The sequence below is a fragment of the Stegastes partitus genome, unplaced genomic scaffold (assembly GCF_000690725.1).
Source record: "Stegastes partitus isolate 25-593 unplaced genomic scaffold, Stegastes_partitus-1.0.2 Scaffold233, whole genome shotgun sequence".
NCBI classification, from domain to species: domain Eukaryota; kingdom Metazoa; phylum Chordata; class Actinopteri; family Pomacentridae; genus Stegastes; species Stegastes partitus.
Window position 1 is genome coordinate 216,111 of NW_007577964.1, and position 24,635 is coordinate 240,745.

The following is a 24,635-nucleotide window of genomic DNA, read 5'->3' on the forward strand; positions in this document are numbered from 1 at the left end:
CCACATATTTTCGACTGACAGTGAAGATGAAATAATGATCTGAAGCCAGTGTTTATGAAAAACCAAAGCACAGCGGCCAAGTGAGAGATAAAAGGGATGTTTCTATGGCGAAAGCAGTGAGTCAGCTGTGGCCTATGCGTGTGTGACAGCAAGTAATTTAGTAGTTTGAAACTAATAGTGTAACGTGGTACTTTTTTTTTTTTTTTTTACTAACTTTTGAAAGTAGCTTTACAGCAGATCACCCCGACTTTAGCGGGTAAATACCGCGGCTCATCCCAACTGATCACCAGCAGTGGAAGCTGCGGTGGCAGACCGATCTGGGAGTGGAGCCCCTGTAGGCAGGGTCCAGCAGCAGAGGGTGTCCCACCAGGACGCCAGCGCTCCGGCCGGGTGTCTGGCCGTTAGCGAGGACCCCCTGCTCTGGGTAATGGGAAGCAGTCTTCCTGCTAAATGTGGTGGAGAGAAGTAAATTACTGGGGTGCAGCTGTCGGCAGGCAGACTGGCTGGCATTGCGGGGGGAACCAGGAGGCTGAGGGAGGTGGCACCTCCACTATTCGCCTCCTCGCACTGCAAGCCCGCTGTGTGCTTACTTTGCTGTGCAGAGTCCGCCTGCTCGTCACAACTGTGGTGCTCAGCAGCGCTCTCTGTCTCTGCTACGGCTCCTGTGCTTCCTCGCTGTCCTCATCTCTTGTTCTCCTTTATTCTCACCCCCACATTCTTCCTTTTCTCCTTGTCTTTATTGCTTATCCCGTTCCCCTTGGCCCATGCCTACCCCCACAAGCTCACCCCCTCTCAGTCCTCCCCCACTTCCAGCGCACGCTCCCCACCCACCACCCCACCACCCTGTTGCTAGGATAATGACCCTGCTGACAACTCAGACCCATGGCGGAAGCGGCTATGGACCAGCGAAAAGCTCCCAGTCTTTGACATCAATCACATCACTGGCACCTCTCTCCAGTTTAGGGAGGGCAGGGGAGACGGAGAAACGAAGGGGATGCTCAGCTGTCTGCTCACTGAGAGCTGACTGTATGCTCAGATGCGTCCACCACATCAGCTTATTCTGTTACTCAGAACATATTTCACAAGTTATTCAGAGACCACGTGGGAGGTTTTTGAAAGTAGTTGAACATTTTCAACAGCTGGAGACTACCTGTCTGCAGGACAAAGAAGGGTCCTCTGGGGTTTGTTTCTCACTTGTTTGAGGGTGTTAGATCTTACACTGGTCATTGTAAGTTCATTGGCACTAATTTGCTCTAAATAATGTGTGTTTATTTGTTTGCCATGCAGTAACCCAGTTAACTAATCCATGGACTGCTTGTTTGCTCAGGAAGAGGGGGCAAATCTCAGCCCCAGTGTGGCAGGGGGGAACTTCCCACAGTGTCTCTATGGTAATCAGCAGGTGTCACTCACCACAGAGAAGAAGTGAGGGCTTTCTTACGAGCGTGAGAAAGAGGGGCAGCCTCCATCGCACCCCCAACCCCCTTGCTTTTTTTCTTGTTAGGGTAGCAGCAGCAATCCTAGTGACAGAGAAGGAGAGAGAGAGGGATGAGGGGAAGAGACAGAGCGGGCTAGATTGGAGGCTGGGGTGGCCCTTCAACGCAACCTGTTGATGCTGCTGCCAAAGCCCTGGCAATCGAGTCCCCCCCATCCAGCTGCATGGGAGAGAGAGGGGCCAACAAAGGAGGTTCGGAGAGCGGGAGGGTGTCAGGAAGACATAAAGAGAAGGAAAGAAAAGAAGGAGTCCAAACTCCTGGATAGTTTAGGGTGGCATGTGAGTATGCCTTATATGGTCACAGCGAGTCGGGCAAACGGGTAGACGGGTGTTCGGGCTGCATGAGAAGCTCAGCGCGGAGCCCTGAGGCTCAGAGCGGGGCACGGCGGAGGCGGAGTTTGTGGTTGCTGGGGCTCAGTGGTGACCCCTGCATCAGGGAGCCCCCTCTCCTCTGGAGCAGGCAGCCCGCGGCTCATTGAGATGCAGGGCACAGGGTGGCAGGCCGCAGCTGCAGCCTACAGGCAGAGCCCGGCAGAAAAGGGCCGAAGGGATGGCGGGGGCGGCTGAGGAAAAACCAACAAAAGGCGAAGCCCCCCTCCCCCTCCTCCCTCGCTTTGGAGTTCTAATTCCCTAATCCTCAACCTCCGCCCACCCCCCCCTTCTCATCCGATTCTCACCACTCAAACACACACACACACATGCACAGTTCACGCAGTTACCACTGGCTCCCTTCCTCTCATCCCTAAGCCATGAATGGCCAGACGGGGACAAAACCCAACAGCAGCCCTCTGAGGAAGTCCAACCACTGGGTGTGGGCACTGAGAGGCACATTTTGTCTGACCCTCTCTCTTGGTTCCTCTCACTCTGTGTGAGATCATTTACCCACTTGCAGTGTGTGTGTGTGTGTGCGTGCGAATGGTTTATCTAGTGCCAGATGACTACGGTGGTCCTCTCTGTTTTAAGATTATTGTTTTGGAACTCTTATTAAAACCTTTCAAAGCAGAAGGAGACAGGAGAGAGCAGGGGAGAGGAAGGGATGATGTGCAACAGAGCTGTTAGTTTGGACACATTGTTGGGACACTGCGGCCTCTCTTTTGGAGGCCGCTTGATGAATGCTACATGATGTGTCTTATTAAAAGCCAACAAGCCACAGCAGCTGGGACCTCAGCATTCCTGTCGTTGTCACATAGAGACGGATAGAACAGGACGCTCCTCGGAAACAGCCACTAACCTCTGTCACTCCCTCTTTCCCCTCTTCTGTCTAAAGTCTCCCACATTTTTCCTTTTTATTTAATGATTCCTCAATAAGCCAGCCTCGGTTGCCCTTCCTGTTCAGGCCTCTCCCGTCAAGTTCACTTGCAAACGGCATTCATGCAAATTTGAATCCATCTCTATCTATTGTGAGTCCTCGTAGAAGCAGGTGAACACACTCTAGTGATAATTTCAACATCTGGAATACAGTGATTCACTTTAAAAGACGGTTTTGTCTGTTCCGAGGCTGCTCTGTAGGGGTGCCTTTTCATAAAGCAAACTAGTGCGCATAAACATACGGTGCTTGTGATTTGATAAACGCATACATAAGCAAACAAGACGATGCTCCAACGTGTACAGCTGTGGCCAAACCTGTTCTCTCCCCCTGTACCTTGTTGTGTGTGTGTGTGTGTTTGTGTTGGGGGTGTAGAGGGCGTGGCGGTGGCATGCTGGAGCTGTCCACACACAGGGCCATGCAGCAGTTGGCAAATAAAGATGAATTCTGTTGTGTTTGGCAGCGGTTCTCCGTTCATTATTTTCCACTTTGCCCAGCGCGCATCCCAGCCCTCAGCAGCTGCTTGTCATGTAAAGACACTCTATCAGGTCCTGACAGCTCCTCCCATGCACACACATGCACACACAAAGTGCGCATGGCTCATACACACTTCACTTGCGCTCACACCCCCCCACTCACAGTCCTGCATATGTGGGGAACATATGTAGTGATCTGTCTCACTACCACTCCGTTCAGCACAACTCCTTTGCACACTGCGTAGCTTTCTCATCCCCATCTAGTTGTCTCATCTCTCATCTTGTGTCAAATCAGTCTTCCTATTCTTCTGTCCTTCCCCTAATTTGGTTGAGTCGAGCCACATGTCTGCTGTCACACTTTGCTTTTATTAGAAATAGCTTTGATTCTAGGACACACATCATATAGAGGATTTCCTCGTATCCGAAGCGTGTGTGTGTGTGTGTTTCTCGACCAGACACTTGAAGCAGTTTTATCTTATCTAGGTTGTGGTCAGTCTGTCTGTTGGCCACTTTCCTGTTTTGGAGAACATGTTGACATCAAAAGGGTTTAGTTTACTGGAACGCTGTGATGATGAACTGACTTAAAAGCAGAAGGCTCTCCTGTGTTGTTACGGGGCCCATTGTCCTTTGTCAGCAGTCTACACCGTGTTTCTCACTGTACACAGGATGTATTTGGGGTCTACTCCGCACAGCACCGAAGTCACGTTGTGTTAAATATTTAAAGTTAGCTAATGAGTCAGTTTCTCCGTGATTAATTTACCAGTCTAAACTAAACCTGCGTCACACACTACCTGTGCATAATTACTGTTGTAATATAATTCTGTGACTCTTTTCACTTGAATTTAAGATGCAAAGAGCCCAGCTGTGAGTTTCACTTTCTCACCACGTCGGTGCTCAAGAAAAGCCACTGTGTGGAAAGTACAACTGAATAAAAGTAGAAGGGGAAATGTGTGTAAATAGGAAGCTGACAAGGGTCATCTTTGTTATTTATGCTCTGAGTGCAGACTGTTTGGGGGGGTGGTTGCACTGCAGAGTGGTGGAGACACACACACTCGCAGACAACCGGATGTAGCTGCTTCCACTGTAGTCATGTGACCAGGTTTGTGGTCACAGATGGGGAAGTTGCTGTGTCCTCCTGTCTAGAAGGAGCATGTACTAGGATGTGCAATGCAGATGTGGAGTTCACTAATTTCTCAGTGCCACATCTCTGTGACAGACGTTTGATGTCAGGAATGTTTTTTTTTATTTATTTGTTTGTTTATTTTTTAAATACATACAGTCGTCCTCAAATGTATTCATACCCTTCCACTAAAGAAAAGGCAAATTTCAAGATAGTCGCTCAAATAACTAGAAACTGAAAAAAGTAATAATAAATAAAAATTTGCTAAATTATAGTTTAGTGAAATAAGAAATTGCTTTTGAACTGTGGATGAAAAGAAGAATTAAAAAAAAAAATAAAATCTGTCCCAGACAAATTAGAGCACTTTGCTGATGAGCAGTGGGCCAAAATCAAAACCTGTCAACAGGTGCAGAAGTCTGACTGAGAAAACACTTGATTGCAGTAATTGGCTCAAAAGGTTGTTGAACAGAATATTAGTTTACGGGTCCCATCATGCATATATATCTATCTATCTATATATCTATATATATATCTATATATATATATATATACATATTTCTGTTGAACCACAATTCAAAAGCAATGTCAAGATTTTCATTAAATTTTTATTTATTATTACTTTTTTCAATTTTAGCTTATTTCAGTGACAGTTTTTTTTCCCTTCTTTAATGGAGGGGTATGAATACATTTGAAGACAACACCTGTGGATTTTATTTTCAGTTTTTGCAGTTACAGTCTCATGGTGAATCTTTCCACAAATTTCAGGATACTAGATCTTTAGTGTCTCATTCATTCATGAGCATGTATGTGATTTGTGGGGCCTCTTCTCGGTGACTACACACAATTACTTCTTTTAATATCCCAATTGCATAATTCCGAATCGTAACAATTGTTGAGAAACTCTCGTGATAGAGAATGCTTGTCTAGCATTGTCATGTCTCAGACATCCATGTGGTCAGGTACGTGCCTTGTGCTGCTATTAAAGCTGCAACACTTAACTGATTACTTGTCAAATAGTGAAGAAATCAACTCACTCTGTTTTGATAATTGATCAATCAGTTTGAGTAATTGTGAAGAAAAAAGTCAAACTTCTGAGAAGACATTGAAGACGTCGTCTTCTACTTTGAAAAACACGGATCAATATTTTTTTTCAGCATTTTCTGTCATTTTATAATCTTAACAAGTGATTAATTCATTGAGATATTGATTAGCAGATGAATAGACATCATTAGCTGCAACCAAAGCTGCTATTACTACATATGACCACCATGCTGCTGTTGGTGGGTGCTTCACATCAGCAGAGCAGGAAAAGCTTTGAACCTTGAATGCTGTTTTAATCTGATACACACAAATATCTTTCAGTGCCTACGAGGCAGAGTACACACACAAACGTATTTACACACAAGCACGTGCATGCGTACACATAAACACCTGTCTGTGCTCATCAGGATCTGAAAGCTATCGTGTACGTAAAAACATTAAACAGCCTGGGAGTGATTTGCTGCATTCCTGCTGCCAAACCAAAACTTCTAAATTGAAACTTTAGGCTCCGCTGGCGAGACAGGCGAGTATGTTGAGCCTTCATCTCGTGTCATGGTGTCAGGTAGGGGGCTCATTATGCTGTCTCTGCATTGTGCACATACTGTCCTCGGTGTTAGCTGGCATGGACTATAGCTGGGAGATATGGGTCAGCCAAAACCTGACCACAGAGAGCGAGGCACCAGCTGGGGCCCAGCTGAGGAAAACAAGGATCGGTACGAAGAAATCAGGAGACTTTCTGGCAACTTTTGATTGTTGAACGGCCTCTTAACTTAACTCTCAGCTGATACTTCAGTCTGTTCTTAAGTGGCACCTCTTCTCTGCTTTGATTATTCAGATTTTATGCTAACCATGTCTCCAAGCGCCATTTTGCTGTGGTAAGCGAGTTTGGTTCTCTTGAAGGCTTGTGATAAATAACCTCTATGCAAGTAGATCCTCTAGAGACCAGCACATGTGGGTGACTGATGTGGAAGTTGATTGGTGAGGCTTGTAGTCTGAAACAGACAAACGACTCATCACTGTAATTGTGTTACAGCGAAACAGGCATGAGGGAGATCCACTAAACGGAGTTCTGCCCATGTGTATTTCAATTAGGACAGCACATCCAGTATGAACAGCTTTGCAGAAAGGCGACGAGAGTGGCAGACTGACGGCTGACGGAGTCGAGTTAATTTCTAAATGAAAACACTTATTCTGCAGAAAAAGAGAGTAAAGTCTCCTCCTGCCATAATGAAAAACGTCATAAAACATTGGACATCTGCTGCGGATTGAGGACTAAGGTATATTGTGCTCAGAGACAGATTCTTCCTCGGAGGTGGTGATTAGAGCCACCACCTTGCCGCTCACTGTAAATCAGGTGCTTTTACACTCGGGTGTTTGCTTTGAGTTTAATGGCTTGATGCTGTGCTGGAAGGAAGATGATGAACAGACAGCTTGTTTTACAAGGCTTCATTCTGCTGTACATGGTCAATCCTGGGCTGCAAGGTGGATCGGTGGTTAGCATCGTTGCCTCGTAGCAAGAAGATCACCGGTTCGCGTCCCGGTGAGTTTGCGTGGAGTTTGCATGTTCTCCCCGTGCAGAGTGGGTTCTCTCCGGGTTCTCCGGCTTCCTCCCACAGTCCAAAAACATGTTGAGGTTAATTGGTGATTCTAAATTGTCCGTAGGTGTGAATGTGAGTGTGCTTGGTTGTCTGTCTCTAAGTGTAGCCCTGTGATAGACTGGTGACCTGTCCAGAGTGTTTCCTGCCTTCACCCTGAGTCAGCTGGGATAGACTCCAGCCCCCCATGACCCTAGTGAGGATTAAGTGGTGTATAGATAATGGATGGATGGATGGATGATCAATCCTAGATGTAGATTTTTGGTGGGGATACAGGGAATATGTCCCCCTCAATTTTTAGTACACCTGCATTTGTCCCATTTAAAGGAGCAGAGGACATTTCTTATAGAGGCAACAATAGACACACATACAGAGAGCACACAAATAGGAGCATAGCAAGTCACCAGAATGCAAGAAATTAGTTGTTTAACACTCAAAAATCTCCTTTGCCGCCTTCCTCTGCTTTTACTTTGACCAGGAAGGTCGTATGAAGGATGTCCTTTTAGAATTTGCCGCTCATGTCGCCGTTTACGGAAAAAGAAAAGTGCAGAAAAGAATCGGGAAGAGGGGGCTCATAATTTTAAGATGTCAAAAGTGACAAATCTTGAAAAGTGACATTCAGTCAGTGTTATTAATTCATGTGACTTCTGTAAATATTTTATAAGGACGTGCACTAAACAGAGGAGACATCGCTCGCTGCTGTTTGCTCTGCACTGTCTGATCTGTTATCAGTATCATCAGTCAGAAGTGTGTGTGTGTGTGTTTGAAGGAGGGTAACAGAAGCTCATATTGACAGACCTTCTACTTCACACACACTCACACATAACCTCTCTCTCTCACACACACACACACATCACACTTCTGTGTTAGAGGAAATGGGGCAATTAAGGACAGCTTGGTACGGCTCTGCATGGGGTTAATATGCAGCTCCGTAATTAAAAATAAATTACAGTTTTCCTGTATAAATATTCAAGTTCCACTCCACTGTGTGCCACTGCCTTGTTATGGTATGTAAGCTATTTTTTTTCCCCGTCTGCACAACATCTGGCGCAACATTTCCTGAAGCATCACCGGAATAAATTGAGTTTTGTCTGCCTAAGAGAGATTCATTTGTGTGATGCAAGTGTGTCGAAGTGAATGAGAAGGACACGCATGGCTTGAGGTTATGGCTGTTGTCTAGAAAAGGGGGAATTGTTGAAAGTTTTATTTGAAAATCAAATTCGAGCTTTGGCAAACATAGTGTCAGAGTTAAGAAAAGATTGATTGGAAATGTGTAAAGGGGAATGCCATGAATTTTACACATCAAAGTCTTTTTTTTTTGCAGGAGGAGGAGGAGGAGTGCTTCTGGATATTTAGAAAAGTTATATAAAGAGTTTTCTGGCTCCAGAGCTAGCAGTACAGAATTTGATAAATTGCCTCAAGTGATGTCACTTGTCAGAAGCAGCTGTGGCTGAAAACTACAAGTTTAAACTCGAAGAAATCTGAGGCTTCGAGTGATTTAGGCACAAGATATAAAATATGCAGTGTTGTAACTGCACTGAAGTAGGCGAATACCTTGATTTCTTTAAATTCATGGTGACATTTTTCAATTTGGATGTTAAATTTTAACTCGTCATTTGAAGCAAATTGTAGGACGACGGGTTTCATTTAGCTTAGTTTGAAAAGTTATGAACATGCATATGTGTGCTTTGCAAATGACTGCTGGAAAGAGGACATACTGGGTGGGAGAAAGAGTCTTGACTCCTATTAAAACCAGCATTTGTCCTGCAGGTGACCTACACTAACAGAAAGACGGTGACAAGATGGTCATTTTAGGGAGCACTAGTGAACGGCATAGCAATTAGAAATAGGTTGCACCGCTGGGGATTTGGGGGGGGAAAGAAAAAAAAAAAAGAGAAAGGACAAAGCTGTTTTGTCATTAATCATGAAACCACGTTGTAAACGAAACAGTTGTACATTGGTCAGCGTTTTCAGAACGTAAAAGCACTTTTGTGAGCAGAAAAATCCACGAGCAGCTTTCCGAGTTTGTCACAAGAAGTTTAATTTTGTCTCCTGTAACTCAACGGTCCTTTTCAATCTCTTTCTCATATCAGGAGAATACATCAAGACCTGGAGGCCGAGGTATTTTCTCCTGAAGAGTGATGGTACATTCATTGGCTACAAAGAGAGACCACAAGATGTTGACCAGCTGGAAACCCCCTTAAATAACTTCTCCGTAGCACGTGAGTATCTGCTTCAGAGAAACCACCACATTTTTTCCCCTCTGTTTCTTGGCAGCTTGTTTTACCCTTATTTTGTTTGCTGCTTTTCTTGTTTTTACTCGCATTATTGCTGCAAATATGTAATGTGTATGTGCTTGTTTGGATTTAACGTGTATCTCGCCTCAGTCTACCTCTGGAAAGTAATTACTGCCAGCTGAATCTAGAGTACAAATCATGGCTCAAGCGAATCGGAGGAAAAAGTATGAAATGGAAAAAATCTCAGCATTATGTGCAACTCCTCTGTTCACGATCATTCAGTGTGTCACTAAATGATTATGAATAGAAACATTAGCAAATTGCCTGTAGTCTCATCTCTGCAGTGTTGCTGCTGCACGTTTATTTCAATAAGGGCACCTGTCCAAGCAGAGAAAGCTCCGCCACGAAATGTGCATGCAAGATGTCGTCCCTCCTTGCTGTACATATGTGCCTTCCCCCCAAACTCTCTGTGACAGAAAATAACAACAACAAAAAGATGCCCAGAGCAGCCCAGCTCACTCCATCTTCACATCAGAGAAAGTTGCTGCGATAAGCTGTGCAGATGACTGAACACAGCAATTAGACAGCATACTGTTTGTTTAACAAAATGTTTCCTCTCCGACACTCTTGAGTTATCGTGGCCATTAGCCGCCTGATTTCAAGTATTTATCTGGGCTGCGCTCCGAGGCTCTGTCTCCATCAGCGGTGGCTTTGGTTTTTGTCACCACTGCGACCCCACCGCAGAGGACACATGGTGCGACGCTGCTGACGGGGCTGCTGCAGCTGGATTACATATTCACCCTGATGGAGCCATGTTGGATCTCAGTGGTGGTCCACTCCGAGTCCTCCATCTATCAGACAGAGGCCATTTTGTGTCACTTTCTGACATATTTGCTGACATGTTTCATTTGGGAACAGATGTTAATGCGAAGGAGGTGCAGATGGAAATCTCTGCTTTGTAAATTCAGTTATCGCACTGTTGTGAGTAATTGTTTTGCAAACTGCTTACAAGACAATAATTTGCTCCAAAAGTGGGAAAATTGAACATAATGGGGGGAAAAAAAAGAAGGATGTGATGATTTCTTTTTTTAAGTAAATCTTTTCTCTGCCAACATGACATGCTTAACATTTTTCCGGTTTGAGTTTATCAGATGTGAGGGTCTGTTGCCTTTTACTGTTTTATGTCGCCGTAAATTTGATGCCTTCATGTTGTGGACTTTTGGTTTGAGAAAACAAGATGTCACCTTGGGCTCTGTGGAATCATAAGAGATAGTTCTTGCTGTTTGGTAACATTTTATGCACAAACATTTCAAATAAATAATTGTAGAATGCATTTTTGGGGAACTCATCAATATTTGAAAATGACTAGTCGCAGTATAAAGCAAACAAAATGCCAAAAACAGTATATTTAGAGAAAGAAAGCATTCAACTGCAATATGAACTCATTAATAATTCTAACAAATTCTGGGGTTTATTTATTACAGCTACAGATTCCAGTGTTAAGTTTTAAAGGGCCTGACAAGTTACGGATCAGAGTTGTTTTCTTCCACCAAAGTGCACCTGTTCTTTTCCAAATTGGCCGACAGTGTCTGTTAGGGTGGCGATAAAGATAAATGGCTATAACTGTGGGTCTGTCTCTCCCCTCTGCTCCCCTACACACTGGCCCTTCTCTTCATCTCCCTCTCCCTGGCTGTGGTCAGAGTGCCAGCTGATGAAGACGGAACGGCCCAAGCCCAACACATTTATCATCCGCTGCCTGCAGTGGACCACTGTCATCGAGCGCACCTTCCACGTGGAGACCCCCGAGGAGAGGCAAGCACGAAAGCACACACCTCGCTGCTCACAGACCAGTAAAACACAAATCATTTACATGCAAAGAATTTGCCCCTGTTGCTAGAAAGCATGTGACCAGTTTAAAAGCTTCTGTTTCCTAACATGTAGGAGGGAGCAAACATACACATTTAATGACTGTTGTACACTTGCAGGAGGTCCACTGGCTATTGACAGAATTCACACTTGAAATTGTTTTCCTGTTGACAAGAAGACAATTATGTGTTTGGGCTGCTGGGCTTGGTAAATGGCCTGATGTAATCTCTCTGCTGCCTGTGTCTCCCTCAGGGAAGAATGGACCAAAGCCATCCAGGCAGTGGCTGAAGGCCTACAGAAACAAGAGGAGGAGATGATGGACTCCTCTCCAGACCCCATGGACATGGAGGTCTACCTGACCAAACCCAGACTCAAAGTGGTACTGGCCCATTTACACTCTGCTGTGCATCTTTCATTTATTACCCCCACAAATCTCTCTCTCCCTTTCCGTGCAAGTCCAAATTAGCAAAATCCTGGCACTCAGCTACCTTGATTCCTCCTTCTCTGACTGTATTCTTCCAAGTTGACCGTTGCTCCCCTCTTCCACCCTGCACTGCCTTATTTGCACTTACAAAGCTTCAGCTCATCAGTCCAGCTTCTTTCCCAACATCAGCCATGGGTGGCTTAGCACCAGATAGCATGTCCACTAAGTTTCACAACCCCCACATGTGTCATGACATAAAGGTCCAAGGCCACCGGATTGGATGTCCCCCACACAACCATTTTCAACATTCTCCACAGTGCCGGGGTCAGAGGTTAACTGAGACACAACCGCATATAGGCCAAACCATTAGAGGAGTGGAAATTGCTCGGTGGGAGAAATAGTCCCTTAAATGCTTCAGTGTTGTTGTCAGTGGGATTGTGTGTCCTGGCTAGTTAGAGCTTGAGTTTGTTAATGCTCCTGTTCGTAACCAGATGCCACTTTCTCTCCTCTGGCCTCGCAGACTATGCACGACTTTGAATACCTCAAACTCCTGGGAAAAGGCACTTTTGGCAAAGTTATTCTGGTAAAGGAGAAGGCCACAGGACGCTACTACGCCATGAAGATCCTAAAGAAGGAGGTGATCGTAGCAAAAGTGAGTGGTTGCCAATGAGCGAGTAAAGGGGTGAAAACACACTGGGGGTGTGGAGGGGCGAGGGAAGTTGAGCAATGACTGATACCTAAATAGTTAGCTATTGTAAGAGTTGCACAAACACTCTTTGTGTCTTTTTTTTCCAGGATGAAGTGGCGCACACACTCACGGAGAACAGAGTCCTCCAGAATTCAAAGCATCCGTTCTTGACAGTAAGGAGCCCCTCCATATACCTAAACCAAACCTTATTTTAACTCGTCGAGATCCTCAGGCGCCCCTTCAGTCCAAGCCAGCAGCTTCCATTCAGAAAAAAGGGGGCAGTTTTACCAGGAAAGTTTTGAAGTGCTCTGCTTACAAAGACTGCAGTCCGGAGGGGCCTTTTATAGTAACACTGGGCATTCTTTTTTTATCAGTTAACCCTTTCTCTGTAAGTCTGAGGTGGGTTGTCGTGAAAAGCTCCTCCAAAATGTTGTGTCTGAGTGGTAGATGGTGGAGGCAACACATGATATGATGCATTCAGTGCAGTGAATGGGACCAAACCGTATATAAAATTCTTAACATATTGGACTTTCTGTAGTTTTCCTCCATTTCTCTTCTCTTTACACCTTCATTTGAAAGTGTTGCTAAAGGTGCGACGCTGCAGCATGTTTTATGATGCTTCGTGTTTAAATAGCAGCTTCCTCTTGACTTCGCTGGAAATATCAAGTTCTGCTTTGAGCAATTTATTTTTTGTCTGCAGGGACTGAAATACTCCTTCCAGACACATGACCGCCTGTGCTTTGTCATGGAGTATGCAAACGGTGGTGAGGTAAGCCAATTTAACCACCAGTAAATGTGCACCTGTAGGTCTCGGTGACAGAATACTTTCATCATTGATGCTCATTTTCCTACTTTTCCGTGACTCACCAGCTCTGTGCTTGTTTGTTGTCAATCTCCCCTGTTTCCCCTCAGCTTTTCTTCCATCTTTCAAGAGACCGGGTATTCTCGGAGGAGCGGGCACGGTTCTATGGCGCAGAGATAGTGTCAGCACTGGACTACCTGCATGCTGAAAGAAACGTGGTTTATCGAGATCTAAAGGTAGGTGGGGAAACGCGCCCTCACTTTCTGTCATCCTCACTGTCAGCCTCTCTCCTCTGTCTTTCTCCTTCTCCTTCCCCCTCTCCGCCCTCCCTTCATTCCTCCCTCCCCTGGCAGGATATAAATAGGGTTTGCCTCCATCCGGAGCAGTGGCCAGGGCTTATTGATCTGCCTCCCCCAGATCAGTCTCCAGACCTCACTGCAGCTGGAGGGAAGCTCGGTTTGTACGTTACTGCAGCTAGACAGAAATAACCACCAGTGCTCTTTGAACAGATCGCCACCGCTTCCCGTTATAGTACGCATACAGTTCTCGGTGGGTGATATCTGTGATTGACGTCATTTTATATGTTGTCAGTCGAGCGCTTTACGTTACCGAGGACAAAATTTTCCATTGTCATTCATAAGTGAAAGCTGCTTTAGGTTTAATACTTGCATTCAAATGTTAAAAAGAACTCAAATACTCAAAAGATGACATCAGAGGTGGATGCTGCAGATTGATGGGGCTTGTTTGGGTTTAGGAGGGCTTTGGGGGGGGTTATCAGTGTTGCAGTGGGCATCTGTAGCCCGACTACTTCCAGCTGATAAAACAGTACCAGCCAGGTCAGCACAGCACTCGCTCCCTCCCTCCTTCGCTCCCTCTCTCCCTTGGGTTTATGAGGCAGGCTCCCAGCCTGCTAGGGTTCTCCTGAAAATGCCAGGGTAGCAGGATTGGAGGATGTGCTGACTCTGGCCGGGCGCTGCTGGCCACGTGTGAGCTACAGCTGCCAGGTGACTTTAACTGAGAGAGAGAGAGACAGTGAGAGGGGGAGGACATGCTGATATTAAAAGGCCATGCAACATCAAGTCATGACACCGCGTGATGTACATCCTTTAGTTCAGTTTACCTGTACATGTTAGCAGCAGGTACTTTTCCATTTACATCTGGGCTTATGTGCGTTTAAAAAAAACAAAACAGCTAAGAAATGAAAAAATGTTTAAAGAAAAAATTGCAGAATTTGTACAGAAAAGTATCCTGTGCTTGGTTGAGTTAGGAAAACGGGCATGTCAAAAAACGAGAAGGCTGGTAGAGATTGATTTTTGTGATGTCCATTTATCACGGTTTTATCTTACTTTACTGAAAAAGCATCCTTGTCATCATCATATGTCACCACAAATCCCAAATACTAAAACACAAAAAGACCACAGATGTTTACATAAGTGGAATGTTGGACCTTTTGCACATTGAGTCTAATTTAGTCATTAAAAAACAAGTAGTAGGTTCTACATTAAGATTGTCGTCACATTTGCTTGGTATTTAATCAGTTACTTTACTGACATCATCTCCTGTTTCCCCAAATCTTCAGTCACTTCTGTCTTTGTATATTTATCAAACACTATATCTTCACCTTCAAAAAATATTTAAGGTAATTTTGTGACGATGCCAATGTAGATCTACATACTGTTCTCTCCTCAGCTGGAAAACCTCATGCTGGACAAAGACGGACACATAAAGATCACAGATTTCGGCCTGTGCAAGGAGGGGATCAAAGATGGCGCCACCATGAAGACTTTCTGTGGGACGCCAGAGTACCTTGCACCTGAGGTAAACACAGCAGTAATTCTCTATATATGAAATATTGACTTCAGTGTTTTGTTTTGGTTTTGTAGCTCAGTGGTGCAGTTTTCTGTAGTTCTCTACAGATCAGTGGCAAGTTACAAGAAAATGTAATATGAAGTCAGTGCCAGGCCACTTGAGAGTTGCCGGAACACATTGAGAGTCTCTGTTACACTTCCTCATTTGGGGTTAGAGCGCTGTCTAACACGTCTGTCAAAAATCTACCATTGATGTTGAGCTGGATTGAGATCTGGTGGCTTTTAAGGTCATGAGTTTCATACTTAAACCATTCAGTGACCCCTAAGAATCTGCTTTCATTAGGTTTCTTTACTGTTTTATTCATGTTTCTGTGTTGATTTTTTTCATCTTTATACATTTGTTATATTTTTCAAATAGATGTGTTGGGAGCCAAGAGATTTCTTCCCTACACTGTAATTTAAAAACATACAAAAGAACATTTCTTAAATGATGTAAATGATGATGTGGCCCTGCAAAAATGATGGCTAGTCCTAACACGAGTGACATCTGTAGATCCGACACAAAAATGCAGCGTGTGTTGGAGGCATCAGCGGATGAGAAGCATTAAGAAGAAAGGGCAGCTGTCCCAAAAATGCCTTTCTAATCTCCGGCAGAAGATGAGTTAATGAGTGTGCCTGATGCCCAGGGCAGGGCAGCCTGCTCTCATATTTGCTGTATGATTAGGGGTGTGGCTACTCCCTGTTGCGTGCAGGTATGACAAGTGCTGGAGTGGGCTGTGTAATCTGATACTTCATTGTGATTTTTCGTGGCGTGTGTGTGCGAGTAGGTCCGTGGGTGTTTGGGCTAGCCCCTTGCCTGTTGTCGTAAAAATGTTTTCCGGGAGAAGGGTGTCCATGTTGACACAGTTGCCGTATCGTTGTTTTTAGCCTCCACTTGGAATTTTCTGTTTAGGGGAGAGGAGAGGGAGACAGGGGGTAATTGGCTGGCAGCACCTCAGGAAACGTGAGCTTCCGCCCCTGGAAAAAAAAAAAAAGAGCACATTGGCTACAGCTGTTGTGTGGCACCAGGGAAGCCACAGCCCCCGCTGTGGCCTAGGATGCCTCACCTGACCTGGGCAGATTCAGAGCCGGTGTGAGCACGCCATCCTACAGCGCTTCAGGCTGCCTGTCAGGGAACATATACCCACCTCTGTTTTATTAATCAGGCAGAACTCTTTTAGATAATCAGCACCAGGTCATAATAAATCATAAAGTCTGAGCAATAAGCCGTTTATTTTCAATCTTTTCTAAACAATTCCTCCAGCTGTCCATCCTAAGCTCTTCCTAGCTCACTCTGCTCCTCCACAGAGTAGAGCAGCCCGTGACAGGTTCAACCTCGGCAGCGGAGAGCAGGGAGACATCAGGGGGCGTTGCCATGGCAACAGGGTCGCTGGCGAGCGTCTCTATGGAGTGCGGGCCAGGCAGTGTTACAGGTTGTTCTGCAGTAAACAATGACCTTGTTGTGTGTGCTGCACAGGAATGCTGTAACGTCTGGGAATATTCCACCCAGAGCAGGGGGGAGAGAGAGAGAGAGAGGGAGGAAGGGAGAGGGAGGACGGACCCGATCTGCAAAAGCCTGACCGGTTTGTCTCTGGAGTGAGGAGTGGGACAAATTCACTTAGTCACTTTTATTAAGTAGCTCCAAAAAGAAAACCATTATTGGCTTAGGGAATTGGCTTTTAGGGAACATCTACAAAGAAAACTGCGGACGTGTTTAATCCAGCCACTGACACCGATCTGGATTCACCAGCTTGAAAGATTAATGGCTGTCAGCGCAGAACCGTGTGAGCAAAAAAGTGCAGTTTACAGAGTAGAGCTCCAAAGCAGCAGCAGCAGCAGCAGCAGCAGCAAGTGTGTGTGCCTTTTATCCTCTCTCTCCTCCTTCTCTCCTCCCATATCTCTGCTCCTTTGGGGCAGTGTAACAGTATTAGTTTGGGGCTGGGGCCCAAGCAGGCAGGCAAGCAGTCCTGGTTACGTATATGAGGGATGAGCTTGGCTCCTGCGCTCCTGGCAGCTTCACAGCTGTGGCGCTCTTCTACATATATGGGGCAGCTGCGGGCCCAGCTGTCGCACGGTGTGAATCACACGACAGCAGCGCTGGAAATAGAGACGGCCCAGTAATCCTAGCCCCACACCGGCTTCACGTTACTCCCCCTGCCCTCCCAGTCCTCCTCCTCGATGCTCACCACACACCGCAGCGCCAGGCTGAGTGCCCACAGACACATGCACACTGCGTCCACATGCACAGACACAGTAGTTTTGTTCCTTTTACGGACACATCCGTCCATCTGTTTTCCAGGACCCTTACTCTCAGCCTTTGCGCTGTTGTGTCCATATCTAATTCTATTAATCCGCCCTCATCTTTTTACCTAAGTTTCTATTCTTAGGTCTGAATTACCTAGCATCATGCCGCTGAAGGTTTAAGAGAACAGACTGTTCTCCTTGTCTTGATTTCACCTTCAACATCCGCCTGGCGAGGTAGAATCCAGTACATGTCCCCGGAGACCTTGGAACAACTCCGCTCAGCAGCACATTAGTCATGCAACAGGTTGCGCTGTTCACTAAGCACAACACTGGAGGAGTTTGTCTCATTAAGAACTGTCAAGAAAAGTCATATTATGGAAAGAATAAGACTAAATATTTCCTTTTCTATGACTCTAGCTGTGTTCATTTAGTTGGTTTGTTTGTAAGACCCTGGTCTGTTTGTTGCCACACATTTGCTTATTTAAGCGACCCACACCTCTGCAGCTTGTTGATCTGTTTGTGTGTATGTGTGGAAGGCCCTGTGGTGATTAAATATGCAGGCCTCCAGGGGAAACTCTATCCTCGCTCCTAATGTGAGATGTGAGTCAGTGTTGGCTAGGGCTGCCTCAAAAGCCCAGACCAGGGGCGAGAGCAGGTGATTTTGTTTGGGGGGTGGGTGGATGGGGCAACCCAGTTGCTGTAGCGTTTGTATATTCAGCTTACAGAGTCTTCACAGCCCTTTGATGTGCAAACACAACCTTATTGGTCGAACCATAAACTGTAGCTGCCAAAGCGTAGCAGTTATTTTCTTTGCCCAAATATGCATGAAAACAGCAGTGAGACACTATAGACCTTCATCAAGAAGTTGAAATAGCTTAAGAGCATCCTAACATCTGCATTTACCCACCTCCCATTACCAGGTACTAGAAGACAATGACTACGGCCGTGCTGTGGACTGGTGGGGTCTGGGAGTGGTGATGTACGAAATGATGTGCGGCAGACTGCCGTTCTACAACCAGGACCACGAGAAGCTGTTTGAGCTCATCCTCATGGAAGACATCCGCTTCCCTCGAACGCTCGGCCCTGAGGCGCGCTCACTGCTGTCTGGTCTTCTGAAGAAAGACCCGATGCAGAGGTGAGAACCGCTGCTTTATCCTCACCTGTTTCAATTTAAACTCTAGTTTTCGTGCAATTCAAAAATGTATTTCTGCTATTAGGTCATGATTTTTTTTTTGTGATATAACAGCAGGAGAAGGGCCAATAAAATTATTACAAGTGGCATACTTGTGATATTTTCCAGCATACACATCCTGATTAGTCCTTGTGTTGTTCTTGTGTCTGCAGGTTAGGTGGAGGGCCTGATGATGCAAAGGAAATCATGCAACACAAGTTCTTTGCTGGGATTGAATGGCAAGATGTTTATGAGAAGAAGGTGAGTTTCTAAACTGTTTTTCTCTCTTTGTCTTGTGCTCGCCGACTCTATGAGGGCACCAAACTGAGATAGCTGTCACTCCCTCAGGGATCAATAACGTTACGTCACTTGAAGCGCCACCACCTAGAAACGATATAGATTGTCATCAGACTGGCAACTGTTACCAAACAGACCGACGGCTCCGATGTGCTGATATGTTTGTGTCTCCTCTTCTCTCCTCTCCAAACAGCTGGTCCCGCCGTTTAAGCCCCAAGTTACCTCGGAGACGGACACACGATATTTTGACGAGGAGTTCACAGCACAAACCATCACTATTACGCCACCCGGACAAGGTAGCAACCAACACACAGACATCATACCTAACACGTCTACCTCAGATAACCCGATTGTTGCTTTTCGTGCAGCTTCGTGATGTTGTGTTTGCGTGTGACAGTGAGGCTGATGAGCACTGTGAACTGTGTGGAGAACTGCCACCGTACTCGTATGATTAATTTCCTTCCACCTCCTGTGAGACTTTATTAACAATAACACACTTTAACATCACTCAAGATGAAAGCTGACCTTATTTTTCTCTCTAAGGGCCACTGAATTACTAATCCCAGAAAAGAAATGTACTAATTCAGGCCTCTAAATTAGAGTTTTTATGTGAAACTTAAAACATTGTCACCGTTTCATTTAAGTTTCTTTTTATATTAAAGTGTAAACTGACTGGCTCATTAGAGAAACTCAATGCTGAACTAATTCCTTTGGTCACAAAGGTTATCTTCAGTATTTGAGTCTGGGGAGAATTTGGTGCTGTGTTCATGGGCCGAGGCCTTGAGTTAGTTTTGTGAAGCTCACAAACATGAGCGAAGAAACCATTCTGCAGGCAGCTCCCTTGAGAGCAGTCTGCCCTCTCCTGGAGAGCCAGCGCCATTAAAACGGAGCGTTGTAGCTCACAAAGTCATCAAAGCGTGTCAATGACAGCCAATGCAGGAGTGATAATAAAAGGGGAAATGTGATGATAATCAAAAATGACATCACGCACATTATTGCAACTGATGATAATGAGAGAGGAAAATATTACATTTTTTAATAAATATCCTTGTGACGTGAGGAGAAAATGTGCTTTTGATAGATCCAGAACAGGTTTTTGAAATGAAGATCAGCAATGTGGATGTGTGCTAACCAAGCAGGTGCATCATTTGCTGTTTGTCACTCAGCAAAGACAGTTTAACAGCTAATTGCCTTATGTACTGTAATGCAGCTGCTTTTACTGAATAATTATATTTTTAAAAACTTATATTATAGTTGAGTTTTTTATCTTTTGCCTGTAGGAATAGTTGAATTAATGTTGATGGTGAGTGGGCATTGCGGCTACAATCCTTGTACACTGTGACATGGTACATTTTCTGTCAAATCACTGCAATATTCAAACCTGTATTTCTGTTTCTACTGGGCCTACAGAAAAGTATTCACCCCCTTGAAAGTTTCCCCCCTTTGCTGCCTTTCGATACTGAATCATGGTCAATTTATTTTGCCTTTTTTGACAAGAATTTCCAAAAAGGGACTCTTTTTTTTATGTCAAAGTGGAAACAGATTCCTACAAAGAAATGTCAATCAATTACAAATATAAAACATTGATTGCATAAATATTCACCCGCTTCACAGTGACTCATCTAATTCAACACAGGTACAGTCAGCTGGTGCTAGAAGCCACACAATTAGTAAAGTGAAGATCATCTAAGTGCAGAGAATGCGTCTCAAGTGATTGTACTATAAAGACGCGTGTATCTTGAAGGACCAGCCACTGGTGAATCAGCATTCAGGATATAACTACACCATAAAGACAAAAAACACGACAGGCAACTCTGTGAAAAAGGTTAATGGAAAAGCATAAGTCAGGGGAAAATTTCCAAGTCACCGAGAGGCGCATGTGGAGTACAGGTGAATCCATCATCAACAAATGGAAGACGTATGGCATAAATTAGAGCAGACTGTCTTCAGAAAGACTAGTGAGAGACCACCACAACCGCTACGTTTCCTCTAAAAGAGTTACAGGCTTCAGAGGAATCAGACTAGATGCTATGTTTGGTGAGTACCAAACACTGCACATCATCACAAACATCCCTGTCGTGAAGCACGGCGGTGGCAGCATCATGGCATGGGAGTTCTTCTAGGCAGCAGACTCTGGAAGGATTTAAAGGCAGAGGGTCAAGGGAATACAGCAAAGTATAGAGAAACCCTGGAGGACAACCTGGTGCAGTCGGCAAGAAAGCGTGACTTGGGAGAAAATGTGTTGTTCAGCAAGACAATGACCCGAAGCGTACAGCCAGACGACACAAGAACAGTTTAATTACAACAACAAGGGGAATGTTCTGGAGAGGCCCAGTCAGAGCCCAGACCTCAATCCAGTGGAGAATTTGTGGCTGGACTTGAAAAGGGCTGTTCATTTTTGATCCCTGTGCAACCTGACAGTTTTGCAAAGGGGGTACAATCGCAGTGTCCAGATGTGCAACGCTGATTGAGACCCGTCCACATAGATGCAATGTTGTAACTGTGGCCAAAGGTACATCTGCTAAACACTGGCTTGATGGGAGGGAATACTTAAGCAGTCACTGATTCTACCTTTAATATTTTTTTCATTTATTGATATTGCTTTGTAGAAATCCGTAATGAAAGAGTCTTTTGTTGTTGTTGTACATTCTTGTCAAAAAAGCCAAATTATATTGAGATAATTAAAATTAAAAGCAATAAAAGGGGAAAACTTCAAGGGGAGTGAACACTTTAGACACTGAATAGCAGTTAATGAAACACCTGATCAAAAAAACATCATTAAGCTGATCAGAAATCTAAATATTTCTTGAAAACTTTACTGTTTGGTATGTATCAGAGATATTGAAGGTACCCAGGTATAGGTGGTATGGATACGGCATTGTCTCTAACAGTTGACGAACCTTTGTGGCCTCATGGAGTACAGTTGTCCTCAGATTTATTCATCACCTTCCATTAAAGAAAAGACAAAATTCCCAATAGTCACTCAAATAACTAGAAACTGAAAAAAGTAATAATAAATAAAAATTTGCTAAATTATAATTTAGTGAAATGAGATGTTGCTTTTGAATTGTGGTCAAAAAGAATAATTAAAAAAAAAAAAACTGTCCCGGACAAATTAGAGCACTTTGCTGATGAGCAGTGAAATCCAAACACCTGTCAACAGGTGCAGAAGTCTGACTGAGAGTTACAGAAAACACTTTATTACAGTGATTGGCTCAGAGGGTTGTTCAACAGAATATTAGTTTACGGTCCCATCATGCTTGTTTTTTTTTAATCTTTCTGTTGAACCACAATTCAAAAGCAATGTCGTGATTTCCATTAATTTTTTTATTTATTATTTCTTTTGTCAGCTTATTGAAGTGACAGCTGTTTTGTTCCTTCTTTAATGGGAGGGTATGGATAAACTTGAGGACGACTGTGTATGTTGCCATATCTTCCACCCCTAACTATTACAAGAACCGACATTTTCTCTTTTTCCATCCCCAGATGACAGTATGGAGTCCTTTGACAGCGAGCGGAGACCCCACTTCCCCCAGTTCTCCTACTCTGCCAGTGGAACAGCCTAAGCGACTCTCAAACATTCCTCTGGTCCCGCCATCTCCACCCCCCCCCCCACCACCACCACCACCACCCCACCCCACCCGACTGCACTCTCACGACCGGGGCCACAGCCCTGCGTCCTCCCAGCATTGTCTGCAGAAGCTGCCGTTGGATGTAACAGTCACGATCTGCACGTTTGTGTTTTTACAGGAAGGCGGAAGCACAAGACAAAACAAAGATAACTGTGGTTGTTGTGTGCGGCCTTTGAAGACTGACCACGGAGATAACACTACCCTGCATTTCCTGGTTGTTATGTTGTATACTGAGCGGGCATCCATACACCATAATGAATGGGGAAATGTGGTCATGCACAAATTAGGCTACTGCTATATCAAATCTATGAAGTTCGAAAAGGGCCTTTTTAATATTGAACATATATACAATGAAATACAAATCAAGCATTTCAAATAGACAAATAGGCATGCTGTGGACCAAAAACATCATGTGAGCAGAGAGTGTGTTGTTGTTTGTTGAGTGGGTGATAAATCCATGTTTTCCCAAGTCCATTCAAAAAAAACAAATTTTTGGCTTCTAAGTGAATGTACCGTATCAAATAAAGTCAATCTTCCTGCATACTTACGTGTTGTAACACATGGCTAATTCTCCTAAGACTGAAACGCCATCACCTGGAAAGTTTGTCATCACTTTCCCGGTTACCCTGATGCAAAGCTGACACGAGTCAGTCTGTAATAATATCATGTCACGCCGCGATGGGTCTGATATTGTGCAATACAGTCTGATGCGAGGAATGGCAAACATGCAAAGAATGCAGAGTGTTTAATCATTAAGGCTTTCCTGCAGTGGATTCCTTCTGTTAACTGTTTGCACATCAGAGTCATTGAGAGACCCCCGGTTTTTCCTGTTCAGGATAATAAATAGCTTCTCCAGCTCCCCCCCTGAAGTAAGTGCTTATACTTCCTGATGCCTTTTTATCTCGATGCTGTGCTGCAGACACCTCCTGGTTTCCCTCTGAGCGGGGTCACTCAGTGCAGACCCCCTCAGACACTCTTCTCTCCTCTGGGTTTTTTCCTCCGTGTACAGTACACTATTGGGTGTTTTCTACCCAGTACGTTCGCTGCAGCCTCAATGAGGTCACTTTTACATAATACACTTCTTTAGGAATACTTCGCAAACAAACTGGGCTTCAGGGGAAAACACGCAAAGAGTCATCTTTGATCTGCTACTTAAGGGGACTTTCTTATCCCTTCGCGAGTTATTTATGAGACCAGCATTGATTAAAATGAGTTTTACTGTGCCAATGATATGCACTTTGCTTCCCCAAAATGATTGTATTTGGACTCTTATTTGTACTTTATGGTTGGTAAAGACTAAATTAGTTTCTTTGATAATATAAATTCAAATGTTGTGGACACACAATAAACAAGATTTGCTTGTTTGAATGATTTCTTCCCTTTTAAAGACGGCTGAGGCTAAACTGAGACTCTTGGGAAGTAAAACTCTTCTTTCAAAGTGTTCTCAGAGTTTCCCGAAAGCACTTCAGTATTTTTAAGATGACAGATAATCATTTTCTCAAAAGTGCGTAAATACATTATTGAATGTAATGGTTTTTATGATATTTGTTTTCTCTTCAATCGTTTGCAAAACTTTTGTTTGTTTTTTAAAAAAAATCTGTTTTTTACTTATTCCTATGCACACTCACCCTTTGCTGTCACCTTCTGAAAATAGGGAAATTCATTTTATACTTTTTATTTTTTATTTCAACTTTTTTTTGTACCTGCCCTCCCGTATTCCTGAGACTGAGGACACCAGCTTTAGTAAACAAATAATATAAACTTTGTACACTGTTTTTACTTGTTTCTTTCAAATTGATGAAATAAAAAGGTCTTAACAACAGCTGTGTGGACTCATTTTTTATCCGAAAATCTCAGCAATAAGATGAAAATGAACCACAACACCACAGCAACAATATTGATCTAATATTCAGATTTTTAAAAAATCTATAGTGAGACGCTGACAAACATTCCTAGAGTGCATTTTCTGGTTTTACAATTTTGTTAGATGTTCCAGAAATGTGCATTTTTCTCTTTCCTTCCTGCTTACTGTTCAAATACTTCTAAAAATGTGACTTTAAGTTTCTGTAACTGCATCAGTAGGCCACTAAATGGTGAAAGCAATCAACAGAAGCAGGAGTTTTGTTTGTGTGAACCTCACTGTGATCACTCCCTACAAATAAAACATGGCTAAGTGTGTGAGACAAATGTTCCAGCGCTCAGTGGCTCTGACTGTGTCTTGGCCGGGTTCTCCGCTTCTGCAAGGCTGCTCAGGTCCATGTCTGGGGCTCTGCAGCTGGTCTGAGACGGAGAGAGATGCTCCCCCCGGGGCTTCGGGCAGATGGTACGGTCTCTGGAGCAGATGTTGACAGCCAGGGCTCACAGTCTGCCTTTTGGCCAGCTGCAATGCACAGCATC

At 44.3% G+C, this 24,635-nt stretch overlaps 1 protein-coding gene across 3 annotated transcripts in view; it reads left to right on the top strand.

The window, feature by feature from the left end:
- The window catches only part of akt1 (v-akt murine thymoma viral oncogene homolog 1), a 34,682-nt gene extending 10,622 nt beyond the window's left edge, over positions 1-24,060 (top strand). For all 3 annotated transcript variants that reach the window (XM_008281402.1, XM_008281401.1, XM_008281403.1), the window contains exons 3-14: positions 9,124-9,252; positions 10,968-11,079; positions 11,386-11,512; positions 12,078-12,209; positions 12,353-12,418; positions 12,946-13,014; positions 13,158-13,283; positions 14,737-14,865; positions 18,059-18,273; positions 18,483-18,570; positions 18,800-18,902; positions 22,093-24,060. In XM_008281402.1, coding sequence (XP_008279624.1) covers positions 9,124-9,252; positions 10,968-11,079; positions 11,386-11,512; positions 12,078-12,209; positions 12,353-12,418; positions 12,946-13,014; positions 13,158-13,283; positions 14,737-14,865; positions 18,059-18,273; positions 18,483-18,570; positions 18,800-18,902; positions 22,093-22,172 — 1,376 coding nt within the window. In that variant the 3' untranslated portion in view covers positions 22,173-24,060. The remainder of the gene's footprint in view (positions 1-9,123; positions 9,253-10,967; positions 11,080-11,385; positions 11,513-12,077; positions 12,210-12,352; positions 12,419-12,945; positions 13,015-13,157; positions 13,284-14,736; positions 14,866-18,058; positions 18,274-18,482; positions 18,571-18,799; positions 18,903-22,092) is intronic.
- Positions 24,061-24,635: the final 575 nt, after the last annotated feature.